Raw genomic sequence first — 26,966 nt, 5'->3', positions numbered from 1 at the left:
GAAAAGTTTGGTTTCCATGTGACCTTTACTCCAAGAATAGGATAAATAACAAAACACAATGTTTTACCATTTTTTAATCAACAGAATATAATAAATTAGTATAAACCATTTAATACTAAAAACTATTTGCAACTAAACAATCACTGAAACAATCCATATAATTTAAATATACATATAACAATTGTTACAGGAACTTTTGTCTGGAGGAATGACAAATTTGTTGTCCAAGCTTTTAACTTCAAACAACTGTTCATTTGCACCAAGCGTAATTTAAATACTGGATATTCTGCAGGAATTTAAATGAAGTCTTCTTACATTTACAGTACAAAATTCTTTTGTAATTGACAATACAATGATAAGAGTGATGCAGTAATTTCTTCTTCATGAAGACAGATTCATTTAAACACAAGTCTTTAATGGGTTAGTGGTCAGTAATTTGAAAGAAAAATAATAAGTAAATATAAAATTAAGAAATGCCTGTTGGAAATTGTGACATTTTCAGTACTGAAATTTATCAACAGATAATTTTTTAAAGCAAGAAGTTGAAGCATACAGAATTTCACAAGCTGAAATATGTTTATAAATCTACTTACTGAAAGAGAACAATCTTTGCTGCCTATGTATATGCCTTGAAGTTTGCTGCCTATGTTACTCGTGTTCAAAAAATATCTAGAAAATCAATGAATAATTCAAGGACTGTTAGATACATCTACAGTAACTTTGTTATCATGTATTGCAGATAACATAGAACATGGATAGAATTAAGGTTCACTCAATAATTTTCATTCAATAAACAAGTTGTTTCCTTTGAGTAGAGAGGGTTAATAGTCTCTGTATCTAGCTTCTACCAATAGGCTATACAAAGAAGCTTCCAGTTACGGTAATTTAAAACCCCATTATTTCCTGCAGTGTCTCTACAACAAAGCACCAATATTTTTACGGCTATAAAAATGCATAAAATATTATCAAATTAATTAAATTAATCATGCATAAACTTAGAAATAAACAATCAAATCTGTAAAATTTCTCACATTGCACATAATATTTTTGACTGCCTAAGCTGCCGGTGAGTATTATTTCTATTGTAACATATACAACTAATCTAACTAGTTAGAAAGTGTAGAAAGCTTTGTAACTTTTTTCACTATAAGCTCTCTTGTAAACCAATATTAAATATAGAGAACAATATTTAATCCAATATTGTATCTTAATTATAATGTTATATGTTCTATACTAGATAAATGAATAAGCAAAAGAAGAAAACAAGTGAGCGAGTATTACAGTGGCAATACAGAAGTCCTATATCGGCCATCACCATCTGAATAAATTTGAGAGAGGACCTTACAAGGGCGCTACAGACAAAGTTTGGTGACATTCCATCAAATAGTTTTACGAGAAGAAGTTGTTTAAAAAAATCTATTTCTAGCTTCAATGGCCCCTAAAATCAGTCATGCAGAACCACTGGAATAAATAATAGAGAGGACAAGGATGCAACAGATAAAGCTTGGTGATAATACATCAAGAGGCTTGTGAGAAGTCATTTAAAGGTGAAAAGCTAATGCCAGACAATGGACAACAGACAGACACAAAAGCCAATCTCAATAGCCCACCCTGAACACCTGGTCCAGGTGAGCTAAAAACTAGCACAATACTCAATTTACTATTGCCGTAACAAATGTATAAATATAAATATATATGTATCTAACAACAATAACAAGAGGACCCTGAATGCCCTGTATCGCTTACCTAAATGTGTACTACCACTAAAAAACTGGAAGCTTTTTCAACAATAAATTGTTTATGTTTTACATTTAACTATGAATGTATCTATACATATGCAACTGATTTATGTATTTAGTAAAGTTAAATACATTTGACGAGCATTTTCTACGTTTGAAGTAAATATCCGAAGATACAATATTTTAGTGAAAGATGGGCATCGGACATCTTTAAAGTATTTATATTATTAACTCTAGTGGCCCAAAAATGGAGCTTAGTGCCCTTATTTTAACAAGAGATTTTTTAAGGACATGCATGCCCTACTTCATGGCAAGTCAATAATGGGGATGACAAACACAATAATTAAGGAGAAACCATTTTGGGTGAGGGGGCATAAGGGTCATCTACACTTTAAGCCCAATATTCTTTTCAAAGTGGTCCATGTAGAAATAATTTTCAATGTTTATGTATCTGTGATCTTGACCTTTGCTCTATTGACCCCAAAAACAATAGGGGTCATATACTTCATAACCCAATCATGCTCTACAGTTTGAAGATACTGGGTCAAGTCGTTCTCGAGATATTAAGGTGACACCATTTTCAATGTTCAGGTCCTTGTGACCTTAATCTTTGATCTATTGACCCCAAAACAATAGAGGTCATCTACTTATAAGCCCAATCATGCTACCAGGTTTGAATGTTCAGTCAAATGTTTTCTCAAGTTACCATGTGATAATTTTGAAACTATATTGCAGAACAGACATATTTTGATAATAGCTGTACTATTGCCATACTATTGCATATGATAATTACAAAACAAAAACAATGATTAAAATCAAACCTGACAGCAAAATTCAAAGTGTATTCCCTTATCACATAATGAATTAGGGCACTTTTTTTAAATAAATCAAGGGCAGGTAACTGTATACTTGCTTGTCCAATTTTATTCATAGTCAAACTTTAGCAAGATTTTGAGCTTATACTCATTGTCCAAATATAATTGGGTTTGGGTGCTAGAGTGTACACACAGTAAAACATGATTGTACTTTTTTTTTATAAACCAAGGCCTATTTCTTTTTATTTAACAGTTCATTTGGCCCATAATTTAAATTAAGGAGACTTTATGGCCATATAAGTATACTGTGAGCAAGTTTCTTTAAGATTGCATCAGAAATGCAGATAATAAAGAACTAACTAATTATAGACATTTAATGAACCTGAAAGCTCCCCACAAGCACTTTGATCTTTGGTTGTTTTATCATGCAAAACAATTACAGGTAAAAGTGAATGCTGTTTTTACACTGCATCCTCTATACAGCAGCACCACTGGCAACACTGAAATATGTTTGTTGTACGGAGCTGTTGCTCAGGAGAGGTAGAAATTTGTCAAATTGAAAAGAAAGTATTTGCCTTCAACTGGAAGTTATAGCTTGCTAGATGTTTTAACTGATGTTACACTGTAATTTTGTTCTGTAATCAAGCAGTTGTATCAATGTTGGCATGTATAACTTTGGTTTCAGTGAGGATGGCGACTACAAGGAACACAACATACAGTATAACGAGGTATATACCCCAGCCCCTCGACATCCTGAACCGAGACAGGGGTATAATGATGAGACTTGATATCAAACTGAGGGCAAGAAAACCTGCTAATACAACCTCTTCTAGTGTAATCTGGATCTGAAAATATAAACAGGATTTACATCATCAGCAAAACAATATATAACAGCTTGAACATGTATGAGGGTATTCAAATATTTATTTCCACTTTATATGCATTTTACAACAGTCCTGTTTTTCACTTTGATTTACTGTAAATACCTATGAATAATGTGCACCTATGTATAATGCATACCCCAGATTCAAGCCTAAAATCTTGGGAAATTAATTTCTTTGGTCAATCTAGAAGGAAAGAAACAAAACCGAAATTTATGTAGAAATGTCCTGATAGCAAAATTTAGGCCATGGATGTGTCACCTGAACCAAAATGCGTACTACTGTGATACCCCTGTGTCCGTCATTATCATCATTACTGTTAACACTCTAATGGTCTTTAACTAGGTCAGATCAAGGAAAACCTTTTTAATAATAGAGGCCAAAATCATAAAACTTTGTTAGAATGTTTGTCTCTATAAAATCTAGCTCCAGTTCAAAACTGGGTTGTCTGACGTCTATAACAATCTAGAGACCACATTTTCTTCTTGATTTTCATCAAAATTTATCAGAATAATTGTCTTTATGAAATATAGGCCAAGTTCAAATTAAGGTTAACGGAGTCTTAAATTAGGTCACAAGGTCAAATCATAAAAAAAAAACTTCTTGACACTAAAAATGCCTCATTTTCTACTTGCTCATCATGAATATTTGTCAGAATGTTTGTCTGTATCAAATCTAAGTAAAGTTTGAAACTGGATTATCTAGGTCAATACTAGGTTACTAGGTAAAAGAATAGAATGATCTTGTATCTTTCATGAGTCCGGAAACTATGAGTTTGGCAAATTTTAAGTTGGAAAGGGGCCATAACTAGGTTAACAAGAGCACGGCCTTGCGGGTGCTGACGCTCATCTGATTTTTTTTTGTGTAATAGAAATATTGTCCTAACCATGATTTTCTAAGTCTAAAAAGGGCCATCATTCTTGCAAAAAGCAGGATAGAGTTATGTTTCTTGATGTACAGTGTCCACTTATGATGGTGAAAAACTGTTGCAAGTTTTAAAGCAATAGCTTTGATAGTTTATGAGAAAAGTTGACTTAAGCATAATACTCAACCAAGAAATTGATTTTCTAAGTCCAAAAGGGGCAATAATTATTGCAAAAAGCAGGATGGAGTTACGCTGCTTGCTGCACAGGGTCAGCTTATGATGGTGAACAAGTGTTGCAAGTTTCAAAGCAATAGCTTTGATAGTTTAAGAGAAAAAGTTGACCTAAACATAAAACTTAACCAAGAAATATGATATTTTCTAAGTCCAAAAGGGGCCATAAATCTTGCAAAAAGCAGGACAGAGTTATGTTTCTTGCTGTACAGGGTCAACTTATGATGGTGAACAAGTGTTGCAAGTTTTAAAGCAATAGCTTTGATAGTTTAGGATAAAAGCTGACCTAAACATAGAACTTAACCAAGAAAACTGATTTTCTAAGTCCAAAAGGGGCAATAAATCTTGCAAAAAGCAAGATGGAGTTATGTTTCTTGATGTACAGGGTCTGCTTATGATGGTGAACAAGTATTCCAAGTTTCAAAGCAATAGCTTTGATAGTTTAGGAGAAAAGTTGACCTAAACATAAAACTTAACCAAGAAATCTGATATTTTCTAAGTACAAAAGGGGCCATAAATCTTGCAAAAAGCAAGATGGAGTTATGTTTCTTGCTATACAGGGTCAGCTTATGATGGTGAACAAGTATTCCAAGTTTCAAAGCAATAGCTTTGATAGTTTAGGAGAAAAGCTGACCTAAACATAAAACTTAACCAGGCAACGCCGACGCCGACAACCGCTCAAGTGATGACAATAACTCATCATTTTTTTTCAAAAAATCAGATGAGCTAAAAATGGTGGTTTGTAGGCAAAGTCGAACTTGACCTGTATTTTATGATGTTACATCTGTGTACCAAAATTTATCTAAATTTGTCAAGCCTTTCACAAGTTATTGTCTGGAAACCATGAAAACAAATAAACCGACAGACCAACTGACAAGCTCATTCCTGCATCCCCCTCCCTCCAAAACTTCGTTTGTTGGGGTATAATGATGGTGAATAGTAGAGAAGGCTCTGGAAACTTACATGATAATCTCCCTGTTTTACTGTAGCTATGGTAAATGGAATACCAATACCTAACAACAGATCTAGATACTAGTAAAGGAATGTATAAAATGTTGAATAAAAAAGCAACAAAATGTTCCACAGGTTCACAGAAATATAGGAATAATGCAATCTCTGTTCCTTGGTACAGAAATACAGGAATAGTGCAATCTATGTTTCTTGGTACAGAAATATAGGAATAGTGCAATCTATGTTTCTTGGTACAGAAATACAGGAATAGTGCAATCTCTGTTCCTTGGTACAGAAATACAGAAATAGTGCAATCTCTGTTCCTTGGTACAGAAATACAGGAATAGTGCAATCTCTGCTTCTTGGTACAGAAATACAGGAATATAAGATTCTTTCACTGGTTGTAGGTGCAGATGGGAATATCCGGCCTCGAGGGTAACTGTTTAGGCGGTAACGAGGCTCCTTGCCGAGTTACCGCCTAAACAGTTACCCGAGAGCCGGATATTTCCATCTGCGCCTATAACCAGTGACAGAATCTTTTTCTTGCATACCGATTTCAAGAAATAATAATAAAAATGAAATCAATCGGACGGCTTTCTTTTTAGAACTATTTCATATGGCACTGTATTTAAACAAAGCGCGGGAAACCAACGTCCGTAAACAGGAAAGACGTCATGACGTTTCAAAATAAATAACAATGTTTAGTTCCGGTTTTGTTTTATCAGTTGCAGCTTAACGTTATGAGTTTTTGATAAAATAACGTGATTTGAATCGAGAAATATGCTATCAGGAACCAATAGGAACTGCCAAGGTATTGAATTTTTATTCCGTTTTTTTAATAAAATATATATTACTACATAAATCTTCTACATATATGTGGTTCGTTATACGTCATTTACAGCACGAGAGTCATCTTACACCCCGGGGTGTAAGATGGATTTTTCCAGCACCGGTAAAGATACTGGAAATCCCCGTCTGGTATGCAAGAATAGTGCAATCTCTGTTCCTTGGTACAGAAATATAGGAATAGTGCAATCTCTGCTTCTTGGTACAGAAATACAGGAATAGTGCCTTGGTACAGAAATATAGGAATAGTGCAATCTCTGCTTCTTGGTACAGAAATACAGGAATTAGTGGCCCTAAGTCGCTACCTGACCATGACTATTTGACCTTGGATATATGTAGGACAAACTGAATCAGGAAACAAATGTGTCTAGTATAAAAATCTTACAAGAATTCTACAAAGTTTATTGAAATTAAAGCAAGTTGTACAAAGGAAAAAGCTATTTAAAGATAATTCCATTTTTAGCTATGGGGTCCCCTGTAAGGGGCTAAGTGCCCTTATTCAAGGACTTTGTAAGAAAGTTACAGACAAAGTCTGATGAACATCCGTCAAGCATGCCATGGGAACAAGTTGTTTAAAGGTATTTCTATTTTTAGCTCTTGTGACCCCTAATGGGGCTGAGTGCCGAAATTTGAACAACACTGAGAGAGGACCTTATAATGGTGCTACAGACAAAGTCTGATGAAGATCCATCAAGTGGTTCATGCTAAGATATCGTTTAAAGATTTTTTGTTTTTAGCTCTAGCGGAACCTTAAAAAGGTTAAACAGTACCATTCAAATACCTTTAGACTTTACAGAGGACCTCGCCAGCATGCTACAGGCCAATTTTTGTGTAATTCTGACTAGTAGTTTCAGAGGAGAAAATATTTATGTAAATTGCAGATGACATACAACAGAAAATGGGTCATCCACTTATACTCATAGCTTACTCTGAGCCAAACAGTTCAGGTGAGCTAATAAATTAACAAGAACAATGATGGCCCCAAGTCGTTCACCTGAGAAATGCTGTAAGTCAAGACACATGAAGAATCACCAAGTTGGATAAGCATGGTAGATGTCTTCCTCCGTCTTAAAGCCAGATTTTCAGGATAAATGTTTCAGGGTGACCAATCTTAACTTCAAGGCACTAAGGCCCCACACTTGAATGTAAAAATGATAATTCCGACATGTTTGGTAAATATGATTTCAGCTATTGCTGCAAGAAAAAACTCCTTTGTTGAAATTTCTGCAGTCTTTTTGGCTTCCCACAAAAAACTTTGTGCTATATGGCACAAATTCTTGATATTGATATGAGTAATTGAGGTTGAGCAATTTAACTGGAGGTGGAGGACCGATTATGCTTTTATCTGAAGCAAATGAGTACAAACATTTTGTTACGATCGTCATGTTTACTAGAGTAAAAACTTTAAAACTGCATTTGAATAATTTTTTGATTAATATGAAAGAATGTAACTAATAATTATTGTTAACAGCAGCAGTGATTTATCTAAAAATAAAATCAGGAATATGTTATCATTAGGGATGGGAACGAATACTGAAATCAATATCTGAATATTCGGTTTGCCATATTCGAATATATATTCAAATATTCAGTTTGTTTAAATGGAAGCTTTAAATTCTTATTAAGGGATTGGCATAAACACATTGTATTCCTTTGTTTAAAGTGTGAATTATCTTACGTAATAAGGCCTAAAAAAAATTTTGGGGGCAACCCGACCCTACTTAGTTGAACCTGCCGACCCTAGTGTTTTATCTCACAATTCTGTCAATATAATCAAGTATTTCAGAAACATTCAGATCAAATGCAATGATTCCCAGTATACTTCTAAATTTTCAAGACCAATAGATTGCTTTTCGAATGAAAATATGCCTTGAGACTCCCAAGTAAATAGCTGAATTCAATCTAAATAAGACTAACCTTTCAGTCAATTTCATTAACTGTTTCTCAACTAAATTTTCACTCAAACTTAAAAAGTGTGCCCACTTTGTCACTGTTGTATTTGAATTTCTAAGTGGCCATAACTCTGGTCTGGCGTTTTGAATAGCATTAAAACACGGTCAAGACTTAATGCTGAAAAACATCTTGGTTTATGGCTCTTTGAAGATCTGTTTGAAAATGATGATTAAGTTCGAAGACGGAATAAAAGGCATTTTCTAATATCACCAAGCCATAATCAAGATTTGGGTCATTACTATTGAGCTACTTATTGAACTTGCTGCAGATATTATGTAACAATTACTATCTTACAGTTCTGGATGAATGTACTACTGATGAAATATGGTTGACAACTTACAACATGGCTGAGTAAAAATATTATTCGTAATCAAGTGGCCATACTAACCAAACTGGACTGATTGACAATATATCAAACTGCATCCAAATACTACGACTGACATCATCTACAAGGCTTGGGCTAATATATCAATTTCCTGACAATCACAACAAATGCAGACCAACACTGAATCTAACTCTCAATAACAAGTACCAACATACCTCATCGGGACATTTTACATCCAGGAAGCGCAACATACTAAATCTGACATTATCAATACAATGAGACCAAAACATACCCTAAGTGACACTAGCCGACTGCAGGCCAAACAATCTAAATCTGAACCTATCAACACAATTGTAGACCAAACAATACTGTATGAAGTCTTCAGGTGCAGAAACAATAGAATTGTCAGCTTAGAGCGACTAGCTTTGTACCAGACAATACGACCACACCTATCACACGAATGAGTACAACAATATGTCTGCCCATCAACACTGATGCAGGACCAAAATACTAATTGTAGTTATCAAACATGTAGTACCAAAAATACTGTCCTGAACGCTTATAAGTGACTGAGACCAAACAATAAAATCGTCACTTTTATCAACACAACTGTATACAATACAAACTAACAGCTCTATCACACATGCAGACCAAAATAACTGATCCACTCTATCACAATGTAGACCAAACATCTTCTGACACTCTTTCAAGACAAGGGACCAAACAATCTAAATCTGTCGCTTTCAACACAGTGTCCAACAATACTTACCTACATGCTATCAACACACTGCAGGACCAAAAATACTAGAATTTCAGCTCTTCAAAGACGGACCAAACAATTGTACTACAGTTATCAACACACCAGACCAAACATACTAAATCTGTCGGTCTTAACATACATGTACAACATACTTACTGAACTTTTTCAACCTGCAGAAAACATACAAATCTACAACTCTATCAACACGACTGATATCAAACAATTACTGAACCTGACAGCTCCTATCACACGACTGCAGACCAAAAATACTGAATCTGTCAACTCTATCAAGACTGCAGTTACAAACAATACTGAACTGACAGCTCTATCAACACGCTGTAGTACCAAACAATACTGAATCTGTCAGTCATCAACGACTGTATCCAACAAACTGATTGTAGCTCTATCAACACAACGTATACCAACAATCTGTACCACAGCTCTATCAACACGACTGCAGGACCAAACAATACTAAATCTGACAACTCTATCAACACAACTGTAGTACCAAACAATACTGTATCTGACAGCTCTATCAACATGACTGCAGGACCAAACAATACTGAATCTGTCAGCTCTATCAACACAACTGTAGTACCAAACAATACTGTACCTGACAGCTCTATCAACACGACTGCAGGACCAAACAATACTAAATCTGTCAGCTCTATCAACACGACTGTAGTACCAAACAATACTGTACCTGACAGCTTTATCAACACGACTGCAGGACCAAACAATACTGAATCTGTCAACTCTATCAACACGACTGCAGGACCAAATAATACTGTACCTGACAGCTCTATCAACATAACTGCAGGACCAAACAATACTGAATCTGACAGCTCTATCAACACGACTGCAGGACCAAACAATACTGAATCTGTCAACTCTATCAACATGACTGTAGTACCAAACAATACTGTACCTGACAGCTCTATCAACACGACTGCAGGACCAAACAATACTGAATCTGACAACTCTATCAACACAACTGTAGTACCAAATAATACTATACCTGACAGCTCTATCAACATAACTGCAGGACCAAACAATACTGAATCTGTCAACTCTATCAACACGACTGTAGTACCAAACAATACCGTACCTGACAGCTCTATCAACATGACTGCAGGACCAAACAATACTGAATCTGTCAGCTCTATCAACACGACTGCAGGACCAAACAATACTGAATCTGTCAACTCTATCAACACAACTGTAGTACCAAACAATACTGTACCTGACAGCTCTATCAACACGACTGCAGGACCAAACAATACTGAATCTGACAACTCTATCAACACAACTGGAGTACCAAATAATACTGTACCTGACAGCTCTATCAACATGACTGCAGGACCAAACAATACTGAATCTGTCAGCTCTATCAACACGACTGCAGGACCAAACAATACTGAATCTGTCAACTCTATCAACACAACTGTAGTACCAAACAATACTGTACCTGACAGCTCTATCAACATAACTGCAGGACCAAACAATACTGAACCTGACAGCTCTATCAACACGACTGCAGTATCAAACAATACCGAATCAGACAACTCTTATCAATACAACTGCAGTACTAAACAATACTGAGGGGGAGCAAGGTGAACAAGGGCAGCAGTGGTCTAGTGGATAAGGCGTCGGCCGCTCAATCCAGGGATCGTGGGTTCGAGCCCCACTGTGGTCATGGCCATGACTTCTCATATGACACCAGCACTTATTTTTCCAGGAAGCGGACTTGAGAGTGGTTCCAATAAGCCTGAAGCTTTCATCACAATCGTGCTAAAACAAATTAGTATATACTAATACTGAATGTGACAGCTCTATCAACACGACTGCAGTACCAAACAATACTGTACCTGACAGCTTTATCAACACAACTGCAGGACCAAACAATGCTGAATCTGAAAACTATCAACACAACTGCAGTATCAAACAATACCGAATGTAACAACTCTTATCAATACAACTGCAGTACAAAACAATACTGAATCTGACAACTCTATCAACACAACTGTAGTATCAAACAATACTGTACCAACTGTAGTATCAAACAATACTGTACCTGACAGCTCTATCAACATAACTGCAGTATCAAACAATACCGGATCTGACAACTCTATCAACACAACTGCAGTATCAAACAATACTGTACCTGACAGCTCTATCAACATAACTGCAGTATCAAACAATACTGGATCTGACAACTCTATCAACACAACTGCAGGACCAAACAATGCTGTACCTGACAGCTCTATCAACACAACTGCAGTATCAAACAATACTGGATCTGACAATTCTATCAACATAACTGCAGTACCAAACAATATGGAATCTGACAACTCTATCAACATAACTGCGTAATCAAACACACTGGTCTGACAACTCCTATCACATACTGCCGGACCAAAAATAGTGTAAACACAGCTCTATAAACACAAGCAGTATCAAAATACGGATCTGACAATCTATCAACATAATGCAGTACCAAACAATAGAATCTGACAACTCTATCAACACAACTGCAGTATCAAACAATACGGTATCTGTCAACTCTATCAACACAACTGTAGTACCAAACAATGCAGAATCTGACAACTCTATCAACACAACTGCAGTATCAAACAATGCAGAATCTGACAACTCTATCAACACAACTGCAGTATCAAACAATATGGAATCTGACAACTCTATCAACATAACTGCCGTACCAAACAATACTGAATCTGACAACTCTATCAACATAACTGCAGGACCAAACAATGCTGTACTGTACACTCTATCAACACAACTGCAGTATCAAACAATACGGAACTGACAACTCTATCAACATAATGCAGTACCAAACAATACGGAATCTGACAACTCTATCAACACAACATAAGTGCAGTACCAAACAATACGGAATCTGACAACTCTATCAACACAACTGGAGTATCAAACTACAGAATCTGACAACTCTCAACATAAGTGCAGTACCAAACAATACTGAATCTGACAACTCTTATCAACATAAGTGCAGTACCAAACAATACTGAATTTGACAACTCTATCAACATAACTGCAGTACCAAATAATACGGAATCTGACAACTCTATCAACATAACTGCGGTACCAAACAATACAGAATCTGACAAACCTATCAAATGTGATACCCACTATAAGTTCTTTAAATTACACCAATATATTGGTACATGCTCCTCATTCCAGATAACAGGCATATATACATGTATATACTGATTATGAGTGTGGAAATACTGTAGAATATAAAGGATACTAAAAAGAGGGCCTCCAAAACATGCTGATATACCCATCCTTGGAAATCCCTGTCGTGCCATAACAGTATCTGCTATAAAATCTGTAAAGTAAACAGCAAAAATATTCAGAAAAGGTCAATGAATAACAGACATAGCTGCTTACCTGATGAAGAGAAACTTGATTATCTGATCTTGCTTCTGAGCAAGTTTGGTGAACATCCTAAGCATTTCATTAAAGTAAGTCATTTAAAGTTTTTTTCTATATTTTCCTTAGATGACCCAAATATGTGTATCCATTAGAACATACTTTTTTCTATTTTTAACTCTGGTGTCTCCTAAAAAGGATCAAGTGAAAAAAACCATCGCAATGAGGCTACAGTTCAAGTTTGATGAAGATCCACCCAGCAGTTCATGAGAAGAAGTCATTTAAAGTTATTTCTATTTTAAGCTCTAGTGGTCCCTACAAGAGGCCAAGAGTTATGTGGATTATTTCTCCTGGTGAAGACTTTGATAGTAAATAACTAATTTAAGTTTTAAGTCAATAGCTTTGATAGTAACAAAGATATCTGACTATCAAAAACTAACAGCGACGCCAACGCAAGGGCGAGTGCAATAGTTCTACTTTTTCTTCGAAAAGTCGAGCTAAAAACTGAATCTAATGAGAGCAATAAAAATCAAAACATGCATTGTCTGAATGGTTTCAAATGAAGTATGAACGAAAATTTAGGAAAAAAATATCTAATTGCAGTAACAAGATTTAAGCACAAGGTTAGCAAGACTTTGAAACTGATAGGAGTCATCTGCCCTTGTCTAACGTTCCTCAGTAGAAGAATTCTTCCATTATCAAGCAAAAATGCAGCTGAAGATCACCATAACCTTGACCTTTAAAGTAAGTACCTCAAAATCAAAACAGGTCCACTACCAGTCACAAACGATCTGCCTACCAAGTTTGAAGTTCCAGAACCAAAGCATTCTTGAGTTATAGATGGTAAACCACCTTCCAGCTCAATGTTATCACAACCTTGATATATGGGCAACCAATCTCAAAATTGATCATCTGCCTGTCACAACCAACCTGCCTACCAAGTCAGGTTCCTGAGAGAAAAGTGTTCTTGAGTTAGCATTCTGAAATCAATTTCAAACTCAAAGTCATCATGGCCTTGACCTCTGGGTGACAAACCTCAAAATCAATAGGAGTCATCTGCCAGTCACAACCAACCTGCCTACCAAGTCAGGTTCCTGAGAGAAAAGTGTTCTTGAGTTAGCATTCTGAAATCAATTTCAAGCTCAAAGTCATCATGGCCTTGACCTCTGGGTGACAAACCTCAAAATCAATAGGAGTCATCTGCCAGTCACAACCTACCTGCCTACCAAGTCAGGTTCCTGAGAGAAAAGTGTTCTTGAGTTAGCATTCTGAAATCAATTTCAAGCTCAAAGTCATCATGGCCTTGACCTCTGGGTGACAAACCTCAAAATCAATAGGAGTCATCTGCCAGTCACAACCTACCTGCCTACCAAGTCAGGTTCCTGAGAGAAAAGTGTTCTTGAGTCAGCATTCTGAAATCAATTTCAAGCTCAAAGTCATCATGGCCTTGACCTCTGGGTGACAAACCTCAAAATCAATAGGAGTCATCTGCCAGTCACAACCTACCTGCCTACCAAGTCAGGTTCCTGAGAGAAAAGTGTTCTTGAGTTAGCATTCCGAAATCAATTTCAAGCTCAAAGTCATCATGGCCTTGACCTTTGGGTGACAAACCTCAAAATCAATACGAGTCATGTTCCAGCCACAACCAACCTGCCTATCAAATTTGAGGTAGCTATGCCAAAGTGTTCTACAGTTATTAATGGGCAACAGATTTTCAACTCAAGGTTTCCATGACCTTGACCTTTCAGCAAGCAACCTCAAAACTGAAAGTCGTCCTCTGCACAACCAATCTATGTTTGCTGTTCCTGCATCAAAGCGTTAACAGTTATTGCCCGGAAACCAATTTTCAGCTCAAGGTCAACCCGACACTGATCTCTGAATAATCAACCTGCCTACCAAGTTTGACGTTCCTGTACCAAAGCATTCTGCAGTTATTGAGCAGTAATCAAAGGGAAAGAGTGGCAGATGGATGTTTGATAACTATATGCAACCCTTTGCATGGGGAAGAATGTATGTCATTAAACTACAGATAATTAATTTAAACCAGAACTGTAGACTGTTGTCTGTCTTACTGATGTTAACTTCCTGCTTCTTGAATTGGAAGAACAAAAAAAAACACAACTTTTTAATATTCGAAAAGAATCTCATGCACAGTAGCTTGCAATATTAGGTCTGCAGGCTCTTGAAGAAAAATTAAGAAGGCTAGCTAAAGCTCACCTTTCAAATCTTTTCTAACACCTGCCTACTTAGGTAATGTAGTCAGCTGCTGTAGGTGTAACTTTTATACATTACTATCTAGACATAAAGTATTATAAAACCTATAAATTCAGTAAAGAATAACTCACACAATTCTATGACAATGACTGAAAATTTGTCAAAGTAACTGGCAAATAAGTTTGGATCCAACACCTTTATTCAAAGTCACAGAGAACAAAATGCCTATTGGAGACTCTTAACACAAATGTGCAAAGTTTTAATATCTGGACTTGGTAAACAAAAATGAGTCATAGTCTTAAGAGTCTTACCTCCTATGCTATTTCCCCAGGCAAGAAGTGTGAGACCAAGTATTGCATTGCTTATGTTGAAAACTACTCCAAATGTCTGCAAAAAATATTCAAGAATGTTACACGGTGGATTTGAAGTTATTTAGTTGAAATAGCTTACATATTCTCAAAAAGTACCTAATTTCTTACAGAAGTTAATGAGTAAAACATATTTGACATTAAGTACAAGTGTAACAATGACCTTAACCAAAGCAAACAAAAATGCACCTTATCTCTGGGCAAAATTACCAAGTTTAGTGTAAATGTTTATGTCCAATTCCTAACTGACGCTACTAACCAAGAAGATTTTGTTCTATTTTTGGTAACAATGTCCTAGACAGTGACCAAAGCGACCCGAAATGCAACTGAATTTTGCTTTCCATGAAAGCTACCTATCAGTCAAATTTCATTCACTCTAACTCGATGTGACTGGCAAAATTTCTTTATCAGTAGTTCCAGCCATTGAACAATTTACATTAAACAGGGATTATGATGAGACATGGTGATGAGTTTGTGCAAAGGGTGGTGTTCAAATTATCTGAGTTCGAGCGAAAGAAGTTTGACTGTGTATTTCGCAATGTCTCATTCTAACTAAATTAATTACTGAAAACCATGTTTTTAACAATTTGTAATATTGACCTTGACCAAAGCAACAAAGAAAGAAAATGAAACCAAAAGAAAAAAAGTCTATATGAAAGCTACCTATTTACCAGGTATTCTCTACTTACCTCATTCTAACTGAAATTGTTGTAAGAAAACCATTTTTTTAATTTTAAGTAACAATGACCCAACCAAAGCACCCTAAAATATGACTACTAAAACCATGGCCTCTATGCAAGCTTCCTAAATTCAAAGTTTATTCCATACTGAAGTTATTGAGCAAAAACAATTTTCTATTTCAAGCATCAGCAACCTTAACCTTGACACAAGCGATCAGAATACATACTAAATATACTAATATACTATATTCATACTAAATCTTCAAGACAGTTATACATGTACCAAGCCTAGTACCCATATCCCATTGCAAAAATGGAAAACTACGCCATTTGCAAAGACATAACTTATTAAGTACAATTATCTTAGTACTTATAAGGCCAAAACTCGATTCATGCCCCTCAAGCAATCTCAATGAAACTTGCAGTATTACATTTTCCAATAACACATCATTTCTGTAAAAAGTTTTATAAAGATCCATCAAGCAGTTCATTAGAAGACATCCTTCCCTAGAGCCTCCATTTGTGTAAATGTGGGAGAGAACCTTAAAATGATGCTGTAGACCTAGTTTGATAAACATCCATCAAGCAGTTCATGAAAACAAGATGTTTTAAAATATTTCTACTTTTAGCTAAAGCAACCCACAAAAAAATGAACAAAAAAGAGGATGTTAAAATGATGCTCCAGACAAAGTTTGATGAAGATCCACAAAGCAGTTCATTAAAAATTGTTTATAGGTATTTCTACTTTTAGCTCTAGCGACCCCCTGAAATGGGAGAAGTGATCCTCTTTGTAAAACAATAGGGACACTGACCCTAAAGCGATCACCTGTGCAACTAAAGTAGAAAGTCAAACCCTTATAACAAGGCTCTAGCTTTATGGCATCAGAGAAGATTTTATATAAGCCTATAAATATATATATATCGCACATAGCAGCGTGGCCATTTTTGAACATAGGGTATTACTTTGAACAATGCTCAGGTGAGCTAAAAAAAAAACTTTAAACAACTTCTCTTGAACCGCCTAATGGTTCATTAAACTTGGTCTGTAGCATCTCTCAAATTTATCCAAATGGTTTTGCCTGGTTGGTTTTAGGGGCTGCCAGAGCTAAAACTAGAAAACCCTTTTATACTTAATACTGTTGTAACTTTTCATGATATAGTGTGCCATACATGTATTCAAGGTGAGTGAGTTTCAGGTGAACAACTTGGGGCCACTTTGGTCCTCTTGTTTAGATTTGCTATAAATTAGACCCTTAATTTTGAGAAATAGAGCCTAGCCTTTGTGCCAGCATTTATACCACTGTATACTCACCTGAAGAATATTTACAATCTCATTAGCAATAGAGTAGATCCAGATCACAGCTACTACAAAACCCAAGTACGCAAACCCCTGAAACAGTCACAATATTCATCCTGCTAAATACTAAAGACAGATTCAATAAATTTTACCTTAAATAACTGAGAAGGTAAAGTGATGTAATTGGGTAGAAATTGTATACTTTTAATTTAATCAGAGTGTATCCAGCTATGGCTGCTTCACCATCAGGTTGTTAATGTGCCTTTCTAGATGAAAACACTAAGTCTTATTGTTGTCCATGGATTTTATTTCTTTGAACTGTTCTTATAAATCCTGATGGCCCTCCATACATAGCTTTAGATGTGGAAAAACACCTGGGAAAATCCACCAACCTTCAGAAAGTCTGCTGGAATTGTTCCATACGTAAATTAATACAACAAAAGGGCCTGAAAGCCCTGTATCTCTCACCTGATCTAGTTCTTACACCAGATAACCCAGTATCTAATATGGCCTATATTTCATAGAGACAAACATTTTGACAATGTCATATATAAATCATGTATATCATTAACTAAGTTTTTCATGATCTGACCTAGTGACATAGCTTTTTACCTCAGGTATCCTACTTTTGAACTTGACCTAGATTTCATCCAGACATTTTGACAAAGATTTATGATGATCTATCTGAAAAAGTGGCCTCTAAAGTGTTAACAAAGCTTTTACCTAATGACCTAGTTTTTTCCCCAAGTTACATATTTTTACCAAGTTACATATTTGTCCTAGATTTTAAACAGACAAACATTCTGACCAAATTTTATGAAGATCAGGTAGAAAATGTGGCTCTTTGAGTGTTAACAATGTCTTTCTCATTCTCGCATACCAGAGGTCTACCGTGGTTCCCCGGATGAACCTCTGGCACATTTCGCCGATATTTATGGTTTGGTTACATTACAGGTAAAACGTTTCAGCCAATCAGCGTCGTTTCGCGACAAATAGTAGCGAACCAATCAAAATCGTCCGTGAAAAGCGTGACCGCGTCCTTACCATATTATCGAGGGAATACGATGTCCATTTACGGCGAATATTATTATTTCCTGATGTAAATCTCTTAACGTCGAATTACAGGAATAAATCTTTATTTATCGCAATCATGGAATACAGCCTTTATCCATCGTAAGCAAGTATCTTAATTATAGTTGTTTACATATGTTTTGAAGTTTCAATTCGGAGTTCCAAATAATGGCGAACAATGATTGGCTGAAACCACTCCCGATAGTAATTACGAGTGCGCATGCTCACCAAGTAAACGATGGAAATAAATCAGAGGTTCGTCTCGGGATTTTGACGAACCTCTGATGGATGAGAATGTGTCTTTCTATGATTTGACCTAATTACCTAGTTTGACCTAGGTAAGCCAGTTTCAAACTTAACCTAGATTTCAGTGAGGCAAACATTCTCTAAATGTTTTATGAAGATCAAATAGAAAATGAGCCCTTTTGAGTGATAGCAAGGTTTTTCTATTATCTGACCTAGTGTCCAAGTTTTTGACTAAGTCACCTGATTTTAAACTTGACCTAGATTTCATAAAGACAAACATTCTGACAAGGATTTGTGGTGATCAAGTTGAAAATGTGGTATCTTAGAGTGTTACCAAGGTTTTTCTATTATTTGACCTAATGACCTAGTTAAAGATCTCAGGTGACCAATTTTTGAACATGACCTAGAATTCATAGACGGAATCATTCTGACAAAGTTGTAAATATATTAAACACAAAATATGGCTTATAGAATGTTCATAAAGACCAAGAAAGCTTTCCATGGAAAGTGTTGAGAGTCACATTTATTTACATAATGGTTTAGAAATTTTAAGCATAGCAACAACAATTTATGTACTCATATGAAAAACAGTGATAACTTTATTATGTAAACCAAATTTTTGTATGTTAAATAATGAAAATTGAAAAACTTACTGCATGATATTTTGGTTGAACTTCATTTTTAGATGTAAAAAATACAAGAGCAGCTAACATCACACTCAGTATAAGTGTGAGACCCCATACAGGAAAACTTCCTCCTAATGTTATAAATCCAACTGTAATATATAACATGAAACACATGTAGTCAATGTTCACAGGTTCAATTTACACAATTTTAGAGATTGTTTATCATTTAAAAGGTAATGTCTCTCACCACCTAACAGGCAGGCATTGTAAGTGCCACACATTAAGGGCTATAACTCCTGTGAAAATTGCTAGACCATAACACTGTAAAGATATACACAACAGTTACTAAGCTTGGCAATGGACAATGTTAGAAAGTTGGATAAAATTCCAACCTTTGGTACAGGAAAAGTATAACAGACATTATAGATTTGGACTGATCAAGAGACATAACATCACTAAAATCATTAAACTGGAACATCATGTAGATGATATGCACATCTACACTTCATGCTGATTTAGCCTGCTCACTTAGCTCAGTTGGGAAAGCGTTGGTCTACGGATCACGGGGTCGCGAGTGCGATCCTCGGGCAGGGCGTATGTTCTCCGTGACGATTTGATGGAAGACATTGTGTCTGAAATCATTCGTCCTCCACCTCTGATAATTCATGTGGGGAAGTTGGCAGTTACTTGCGGAGAACAGGTTTGTACTGGTACAGAATCCAGGAACACTGGTTAGGTTAACTGCCCGCTGTTACATGACTGCAATACTGTTGAAAAACGGCGTTAAACCCAAAACATACAAACAAACAAACTCTTGAGTTTGGTGAATTTCAGTCCAACTGTAAACAACAAGTAGTGCAAACATTAAAATGTGACACATCAACCAGAATATGTCAATGACATTTATAACTAGGCTTGGCACTGATAACTCCGTGACACATCAACCAGAATGTGCCAATGACATTCATAACTAGGCTTGGCACTGATAACTCTGTGACACATCAACCAGAATGTGCCAATGACATTCATAACTAGGCTTGGCACTGATAACTCCGTGACAGATTAACCAGAATGTGCCAATGACATTCATAACTAGGCTTGGCACTGATAATGATAACTCCGTAACACATCAACCAGAATGTGCCAATGACATTCATAACTAGGCTTGGCACAGATAACTCCGTGACACATCAACCAGAATGTGCCAATGACATTCATAACTAGGCTTGGCACTGATACGTGACACATCAACCAGAATGTGCCAATGACATTCATAACTAGGCCTGGCACTGATAACTCCGTGACACATCAACCAGAATGTGCCAATGACATTCATAACTAGGCCTGGCACTGATAACTCCGTGACACATCAACCAGAATGTGCCAATGACATTCATAACTAGGCCTGGCACTGATAACTCCGTGACACATCAACCAGAATGTGCCAATGACATTCATAACTAGGCCTGGCACTGATAACTCCGTGACACATCAACCAGAATGTGCCAATGACATTCATAACTAGGCTTGGCACTGATAACTCCTGTAAGGTTTGCTAGAAATCTGTCCAATGGTATAAGTGAAGTGGCCAAAATATCATAAAATTTGACAAACAAAGAGCCATAACTCTGCTAAAAACTGCACTGGAATACGCCCAAGACATGCACTACTGAGTAATGGTAAGATCATTTTATGAGTGTATATAAAAATGCTTCAAGGCATTTAGAAGCTAAGGAACAAATACGATTATTACTAAAATTTCAACAGTGATGTTGACCTTTGGCCATAAAGCATGGAACATGTATGCAACATATTGCCTGGTCACTAAGAAAATTTTCTTGTAGTTGTAAGAAAATCCTTCAAAGCATATAAAAGTTATGGAGTGGAAACAAATCTTTACTTGATCTTAAACAGTCTTCTTAACGTTAACCCATCAAGCATAGGTCATGTGTTGACAGTGTCTCTTCATGAGGAACATTTGTGTGTAGCACTAAAATAATCCATCAATGCATATAAAAGTTATGGAGCAGAAACAATTTTTACTTGACCTTCAATAGTAACCTTGGCCTATGACCTACAAATACAAGTCGTGTACGTGATAATCTACATATTGCCCTCTATGCACATATCAAGTTTTATGAGCCTAGCTTGAATACTTTTTGAATAACTGCAGGATCCAGATTTGTGCACAGACAGATGGATGGACGGAATGTTGGACGGAAGGCATTCCTAAAGTCCCCTCCTGTGTTCCACCAGTAAGGGGACTAAAAAGTTAGGTTTCAACCATGACCCATCTGTTCCATATCAAGAAAGGTCATTTTGGTCCAACACTGAGCACTATGACTGAATTTTCAAAGAATGCAGATTAATCAATTTATGCTGACCTTGAACATGATCCAACTGACCCCTTACAAAATCACAAAACTGGTTTTTCTATAAGCTCCCCACAGACCAAGTTTAATTTCAATATATCAATGCAAACTAGTTACTGAGCGAAAACTTTTTCTATTTTTAGCAACAGAGACCTTGAACTTGAACATGGTGAACTTATATGCTACCCAAAACTCCATCTCTATGCAAGCTACCTACATACCAAGTTTCATTTCAATCAGTCACTCCTAACTCAAGTTGTTGAGCTGAAACCAAAAGCGGACACCACCTGCATACCCTACACATTCTAATAAAAAGATATTTTGAAAACCTTAATAAAAGGTAGGATAAAACTGTCTTTCTGAAGTTAAGACTTTATCTAGCTTCTCTCAGAAAAGGTTCAGACAGATAAACTTTTCTCTTACTTGACTGATAAACTTATGTTCAGAAAGACAGTAACCTACTATTCTCTATAAATGCCATTTACCTTTGGTAGCTGCCATAGAGAACATTGGCCCAAGAATACATTGAATGCAGTATAAATGCCTGTTCCAATGATGTTTGTCATCCTCATAATTCACAACCGGTACTGTTATAATCAGCAAAAACATGATAGGTGCCTGAAACAGATATAACTTGAGGTCTTCACAAAAACGTATGTCTCCCACCACTTACCTTGCAGAATTGTAAAATGTAACAAACTAGAAAATGCTTTTGTAAAAAAGCGCATGTCTCCCCCAATGCAAAGTCCTATAGGCAAGAAGTCAATAGGGGTCAGGAGCGAAAGTCAAAGAGACACTGATGGTTGGCTGCAATAGGGATCATCTACTTGGCATGTCCAGTCATCCCGCTAAATTTCAACACTCTTGGCCTAGTGGTTCTCAAGTCACTGTTCAGGCTCCTGTGACCTTGACCTTTGATCAAGTGACCTCAAAATAAATAGGGGTCATCTACTCTGCATGTCCAATCATCCTTTTAAGTTTTAACATTCTGGGTCAAGTGGTTCTCAAGTTATTGATCGGAACTGGTTATCAATGTTCAGGCCTCTGTGACCTTGACCTTTAACGGAGTGACCCCAAAAACAATAGGGGTCATTAACTCTGCATGAACAATAATCCTATGAAGTTTCAACATTCTGGGTCGAGAGGTTCTCAAGTTATTGATTGGAAATGGTTTTCCATGTTCAGGCCCCTGTGGCATTGACCTTTAACAGAGTGACCCTTAAATCGTTAGGGGTCATCTACTTTGCATGACCAATCATCCTATGAAGTTTCATCATTCTGGGTCAAGTGGTTTTCAAGTTACTGACCGGAAATGGTTTTCAATGTTCAGACCCCTGTGACCTTGACCTTTCACAGAGTGACCCCTAAATAGTTAGGGGTCATCTACTCTGCATGACCAATCATCCTATTAAGTTTCAACATTCTGGGTCAAGTGGTTCTCAAGTTACTGACCGGAAATGGTTTTCAATGTTCAGGCCCCTGTGACCTTGACCTTTAATGGAGTGACCCCAACATCAATAGGGGTCATCTACTTTGCATGTCCAATCATCCTATTAAGTTTCAACATTCTGGGTCAAGTGGTTCTCTAGTTATTGATCGGAAATGGTTTTCCATGTTCATGCCCCTGTGACCTTGACCTTTGACGGAGTGACCCCAAAATCAATAGGGGTCATCTACTCTTTATGACCAATCATCCTGTGAAGTTTCAACATTCTGGGTCAAGTGGTTTTCTAGTTATTGACCGGAAATGGTTTTCAATGTTCAGGCCCCTGTGACCTTGACCTTTAATGGAGTGACCCCAACATCAATAGGGGTCATCTACTTTGCATGTACAATCATACTATGAAGTTTCAACATTCTGGGTCAAGTGGTTCTCAAGTTATTGATCGGAAATGGTTTTCCATGTTCAGGCCCCTGTGACCTTGACCTTTGACAGAGTGACCCCAAAATCAATAGGGGTCATCTACTCTTCATGACCAATCATCCTATGAAGTTTCAACATTCTGGGTCAAGTGGTTCTCTAGTTATTGATCGGAAATGGTTTTCAATGTTCAGGCCCCTGTGACCTTGACCTTTGACGGAGTGACCCCAAAAACAATAGGGGTCGTCTACTCCAGCAGCCCTACAACCCTACATGGTTCATAAAGAATATCAGAGACAAAATTCAAGTACTTTTCAAGGACTTTTCAAGGACTTTTTACAATTTTTCAAGCACTATTTTTTTTCAAAACTACGACCTAATCTGAAAAACTTTTATTATGTAATGCAAAAATAAAACAACCATCACTTGTCACGCCTTTGAAAATGGCGTAATTCGATTATTAGATTGATGTAATTCACTATTTTACTGAGGTTTATCACTATTCTTGTGATTTTTTAGTGCACTCCTACTAATGATACCTCAAAATTTTGTCACATGACGTACAAATACACTTCGTTCTGTCTGCTCTAAAGGGCTTCAGCCACTGTTTATATTCGTCTTTTGTCTCCCGCTTACTTGAGTAAACATGTTTATTTTTCTTACTCATTTTAATTCACTGGAAACACTCGCAAATAGCTAAAAATTGCGAGTTATTATTCCCCGTACTTTTTTAAACGGGAACGGAAACATGCAAACGGTGATATAGTAGAAATAGCACTCTGTAAATATCGATAAAGTGTGGCCGTAGACAACTATAATAGCATACGAGTGACCCGATCCTGCAATTTCACGAATTTATTTTCATTTTCTTCGATTTATTTTAAGCCTTAAATTCTTTTTGCAAAGCAAAGTTACGGAAAGAATATTTTCAAGGAGTGAAAGGTCAAATTCAAGGAGTTTTTTTTCAAAATTCAAGTACTTTTCCAGGTTTTTTAGGGGTTTTGTCATTTTCAAGGAGTTTTCAAGGACTACCATCGAATTCAAGGACTTTTCAAGGCCTGTGCGAACCCTGCCCTATGAAGTTTGAAGGTTCTAGGTCAAATGGTTCTCCAGTTATTGCTCGGAAATGAAGTGTGACGTACGGACGGACGGACGGAAGGACGGATGGACAGGGCAAAAATAATATGTCTCCTGGGGGAGACATAATTAAAGGCAATAACTCTAGGGAAAATCAATGAAGCAAAACATTCAAATAAAATACACAGCTTGGCTTGGCAGTGGTAACTCCTGTCAAAGTTTGGTGAAATTCCAACCAGTGGTATACTATAGGAGAAGTAGCACAGATCTATGAATTTCACAAATCAAGGGTCATGACTCCGATAAAAAAACATTTAATACAAGAGTGCCAGAATGTGACAATATATGCACGTCATAGCAAATTTCTTTACACTAGCATCTGTATTTGCAAATGGAATTTTAATTCTGTGGTTGTGTAGTAATTATTGTAATTCTTTTGTTTTTCTAAATCCACAAAAAACAAGAGCTGTCACTATTAGTGACAAATGCCCCCGAAGTAGGCCCAAAAATGCCACAGTTGTATGCGCAAAAAATCACATATCATTTTGTGACCTTGACCTTGACCTAAGAGGCCTCGGTCATAAGCCTGACACATCTTCTCAATATGGTTAACATTTGTGTCGAATTATTTTCAAATCCCTTGATAAATGGCAGAGTTATGGACCAGACAAGTAACACCTAAGTGTGACCTTGACCTTGAAGCTAGAGGCCTGGGTCTTGCATATGATACCTCATCTCATTATAGGGAACATTTATGCCAAGTAATTTCAAAATCCCTTCATCAATGGCAGAGTTATGGACCGGACAAGAAACACCATGTTAACCTTTGACCTCTAAGTGTGACCTTGACCTTGGAGCTAGGTGTGTTGGTCTTGCTCATGACACGTCATCTCATTATGAGGAACATTTATGCCAAGTTATTTCAAAATCCCTTTATGGAGGGAAGAGTTACAGCCCAGACAAGAATTCACCAGACGCACAGATGGACAGTGCGATTTTAATATGCCCACCTTCGGGGGCATAAAAACTCATTACCAGGTAGAGATTCCTTAAAATACACCTATTTGAAAGTAACATCTATGTTGTACTGCAGAAAAGTGGTCTTGGTTTTTCCCTACGGTCAATTATAAACAAGAGCTGTCTCCATAGGATGACACATGCCCCCGATGGCACTTTGAATGAATAGTTATGGCCGATGTTAGAGTTTAGGACCTTTGACCTACGGACCTGGGTCTTGCGCGCGACATGTCATCTTACTGTGGTACACATTCATGCCCAATAATTTTAAAATCCATGCATGAATGACAAAGATATGGAACGGACACTCCCATCAATGCACTATCATGAAATATGACCTTTAACGTCTAAGTGTGACCTTGACCTTTGAGCTATGGACCTGGGTCTTGCGCATGACACGTCATTTTACTGTGGTACACATTCATGCCAAGTTATTTGAAAATCCATCCATGGATGACAAAGATATGGACCGGACACAAATGCACTATCATGAAAAATTACCTTTAACGTCTAAGTGTGACCTTGACCTTTGAGCTACGGACCTTGGTCTTGCGCGTGACACGCCGTCTTACTGTGGGGTACACATTCATGCCAAGTTATTTGAAAATCCATCCATGGATGACAAAGATATGGACCGGACACGAATGCACTATCATGAAAAATGACCTTTAACGTCTAAATGTGACCTTGACCTTTGAGCTACGGACCCGGGTCTTGCGCGCGACACGTCGTCTTACTGTGGTACACATTCATGCCAAGTTATTTGAAAATCCATCCATCGATGACAAAGATATGGACCGGACACGAAAATTGCGGACAGACTGACAGACCGACAGACTGACAGATGGTTCAAAAACTATATGCCTCCCTTCGGGGGCATAAAAAAGTTACAATATAAGTTATTTATAGTAACAACTAAGGGAGTGAATCTTAAAAAAAAATCCTTACCAGGTAGAGACAGGTCAAAATACACCTCAAAATTGGATGTAGCATGCATGTTGTACTACAGAAAAGTGGTCTCGATTTTTCCCTACGACTAGTAATGAAAAGGTTACAATATAAGCTATTTATAGTAACAACAAAGGGAAGTAATTCTAAAGAAGGGACCTGCGCATGACACTTTGTCTCATGATGGTGTACAATTGTGCCAAGTTACATCAAATTCCCTCCATGCATGAAGAAGAAATTCTCCGGACAAAGTCATTCTTGTATCTGACCTTTGGCCTCTAAGTGTGACCTTGACCTTAGACCTAGGGATCTGGTTCTTGTGCACCACACTCCGTCTCATGGTGGTGAACATTTGTGCCAAGTTATATCAAAATCCCTCCATGCATGAAGAAGAAATGCTCCAGACAAAGTT

General features: G+C 36.9%; 1 protein-coding gene across 9 annotated transcripts in view; it reads right to left on the bottom strand.

Annotated features, from left to right (window-relative positions):
- Positions 1-59: 59 nt before the first annotated feature.
- Positions 60-26,966, bottom strand: part of LOC123534771 (mitochondrial sodium/calcium exchanger protein-like) — a 60,422-nt gene continuing 33,515 nt past the window's right edge. For 7 of the 9 annotated variants that reach the window (XM_045317186.2, XM_045317185.2, XM_045317187.2 and 4 more), the window contains 7 exons: positions 22,137-22,269; positions 19,307-19,428; positions 17,352-17,429; positions 15,303-15,378; positions 12,653-12,733; positions 5,495-5,556; positions 60-3,399 (listed from right to left, as the gene is read on the bottom strand). In XM_045317186.2, coding sequence (XP_045173121.2) covers positions 3,196-3,399; positions 5,495-5,556; positions 12,653-12,733; positions 15,303-15,378; positions 17,352-17,429; positions 19,307-19,428; positions 22,137-22,269 — 756 coding nt within the window. In that variant the 3' untranslated portion in view covers positions 60-3,195. The remainder of the gene's footprint in view (positions 3,400-5,494; positions 5,557-12,652; positions 12,734-15,302; positions 15,379-17,351; positions 17,430-19,306; positions 19,429-22,136; positions 22,270-26,966) is intronic. The other 2 variants (XM_045317188.2, XM_045317189.2) reach the window with 2 other exon arrangements.

This window comes from Mercenaria mercenaria, chromosome 12 (assembly GCF_021730395.1).
Source record: "Mercenaria mercenaria strain notata chromosome 12, MADL_Memer_1, whole genome shotgun sequence".
NCBI lineage: Eukaryota > Metazoa > Mollusca > Bivalvia > Venerida > Veneridae > Mercenaria > Mercenaria mercenaria.
Note: the sequence above shows the minus strand (reverse complement) of the source record. Positions and strands in the feature narration are given on the sequence as shown.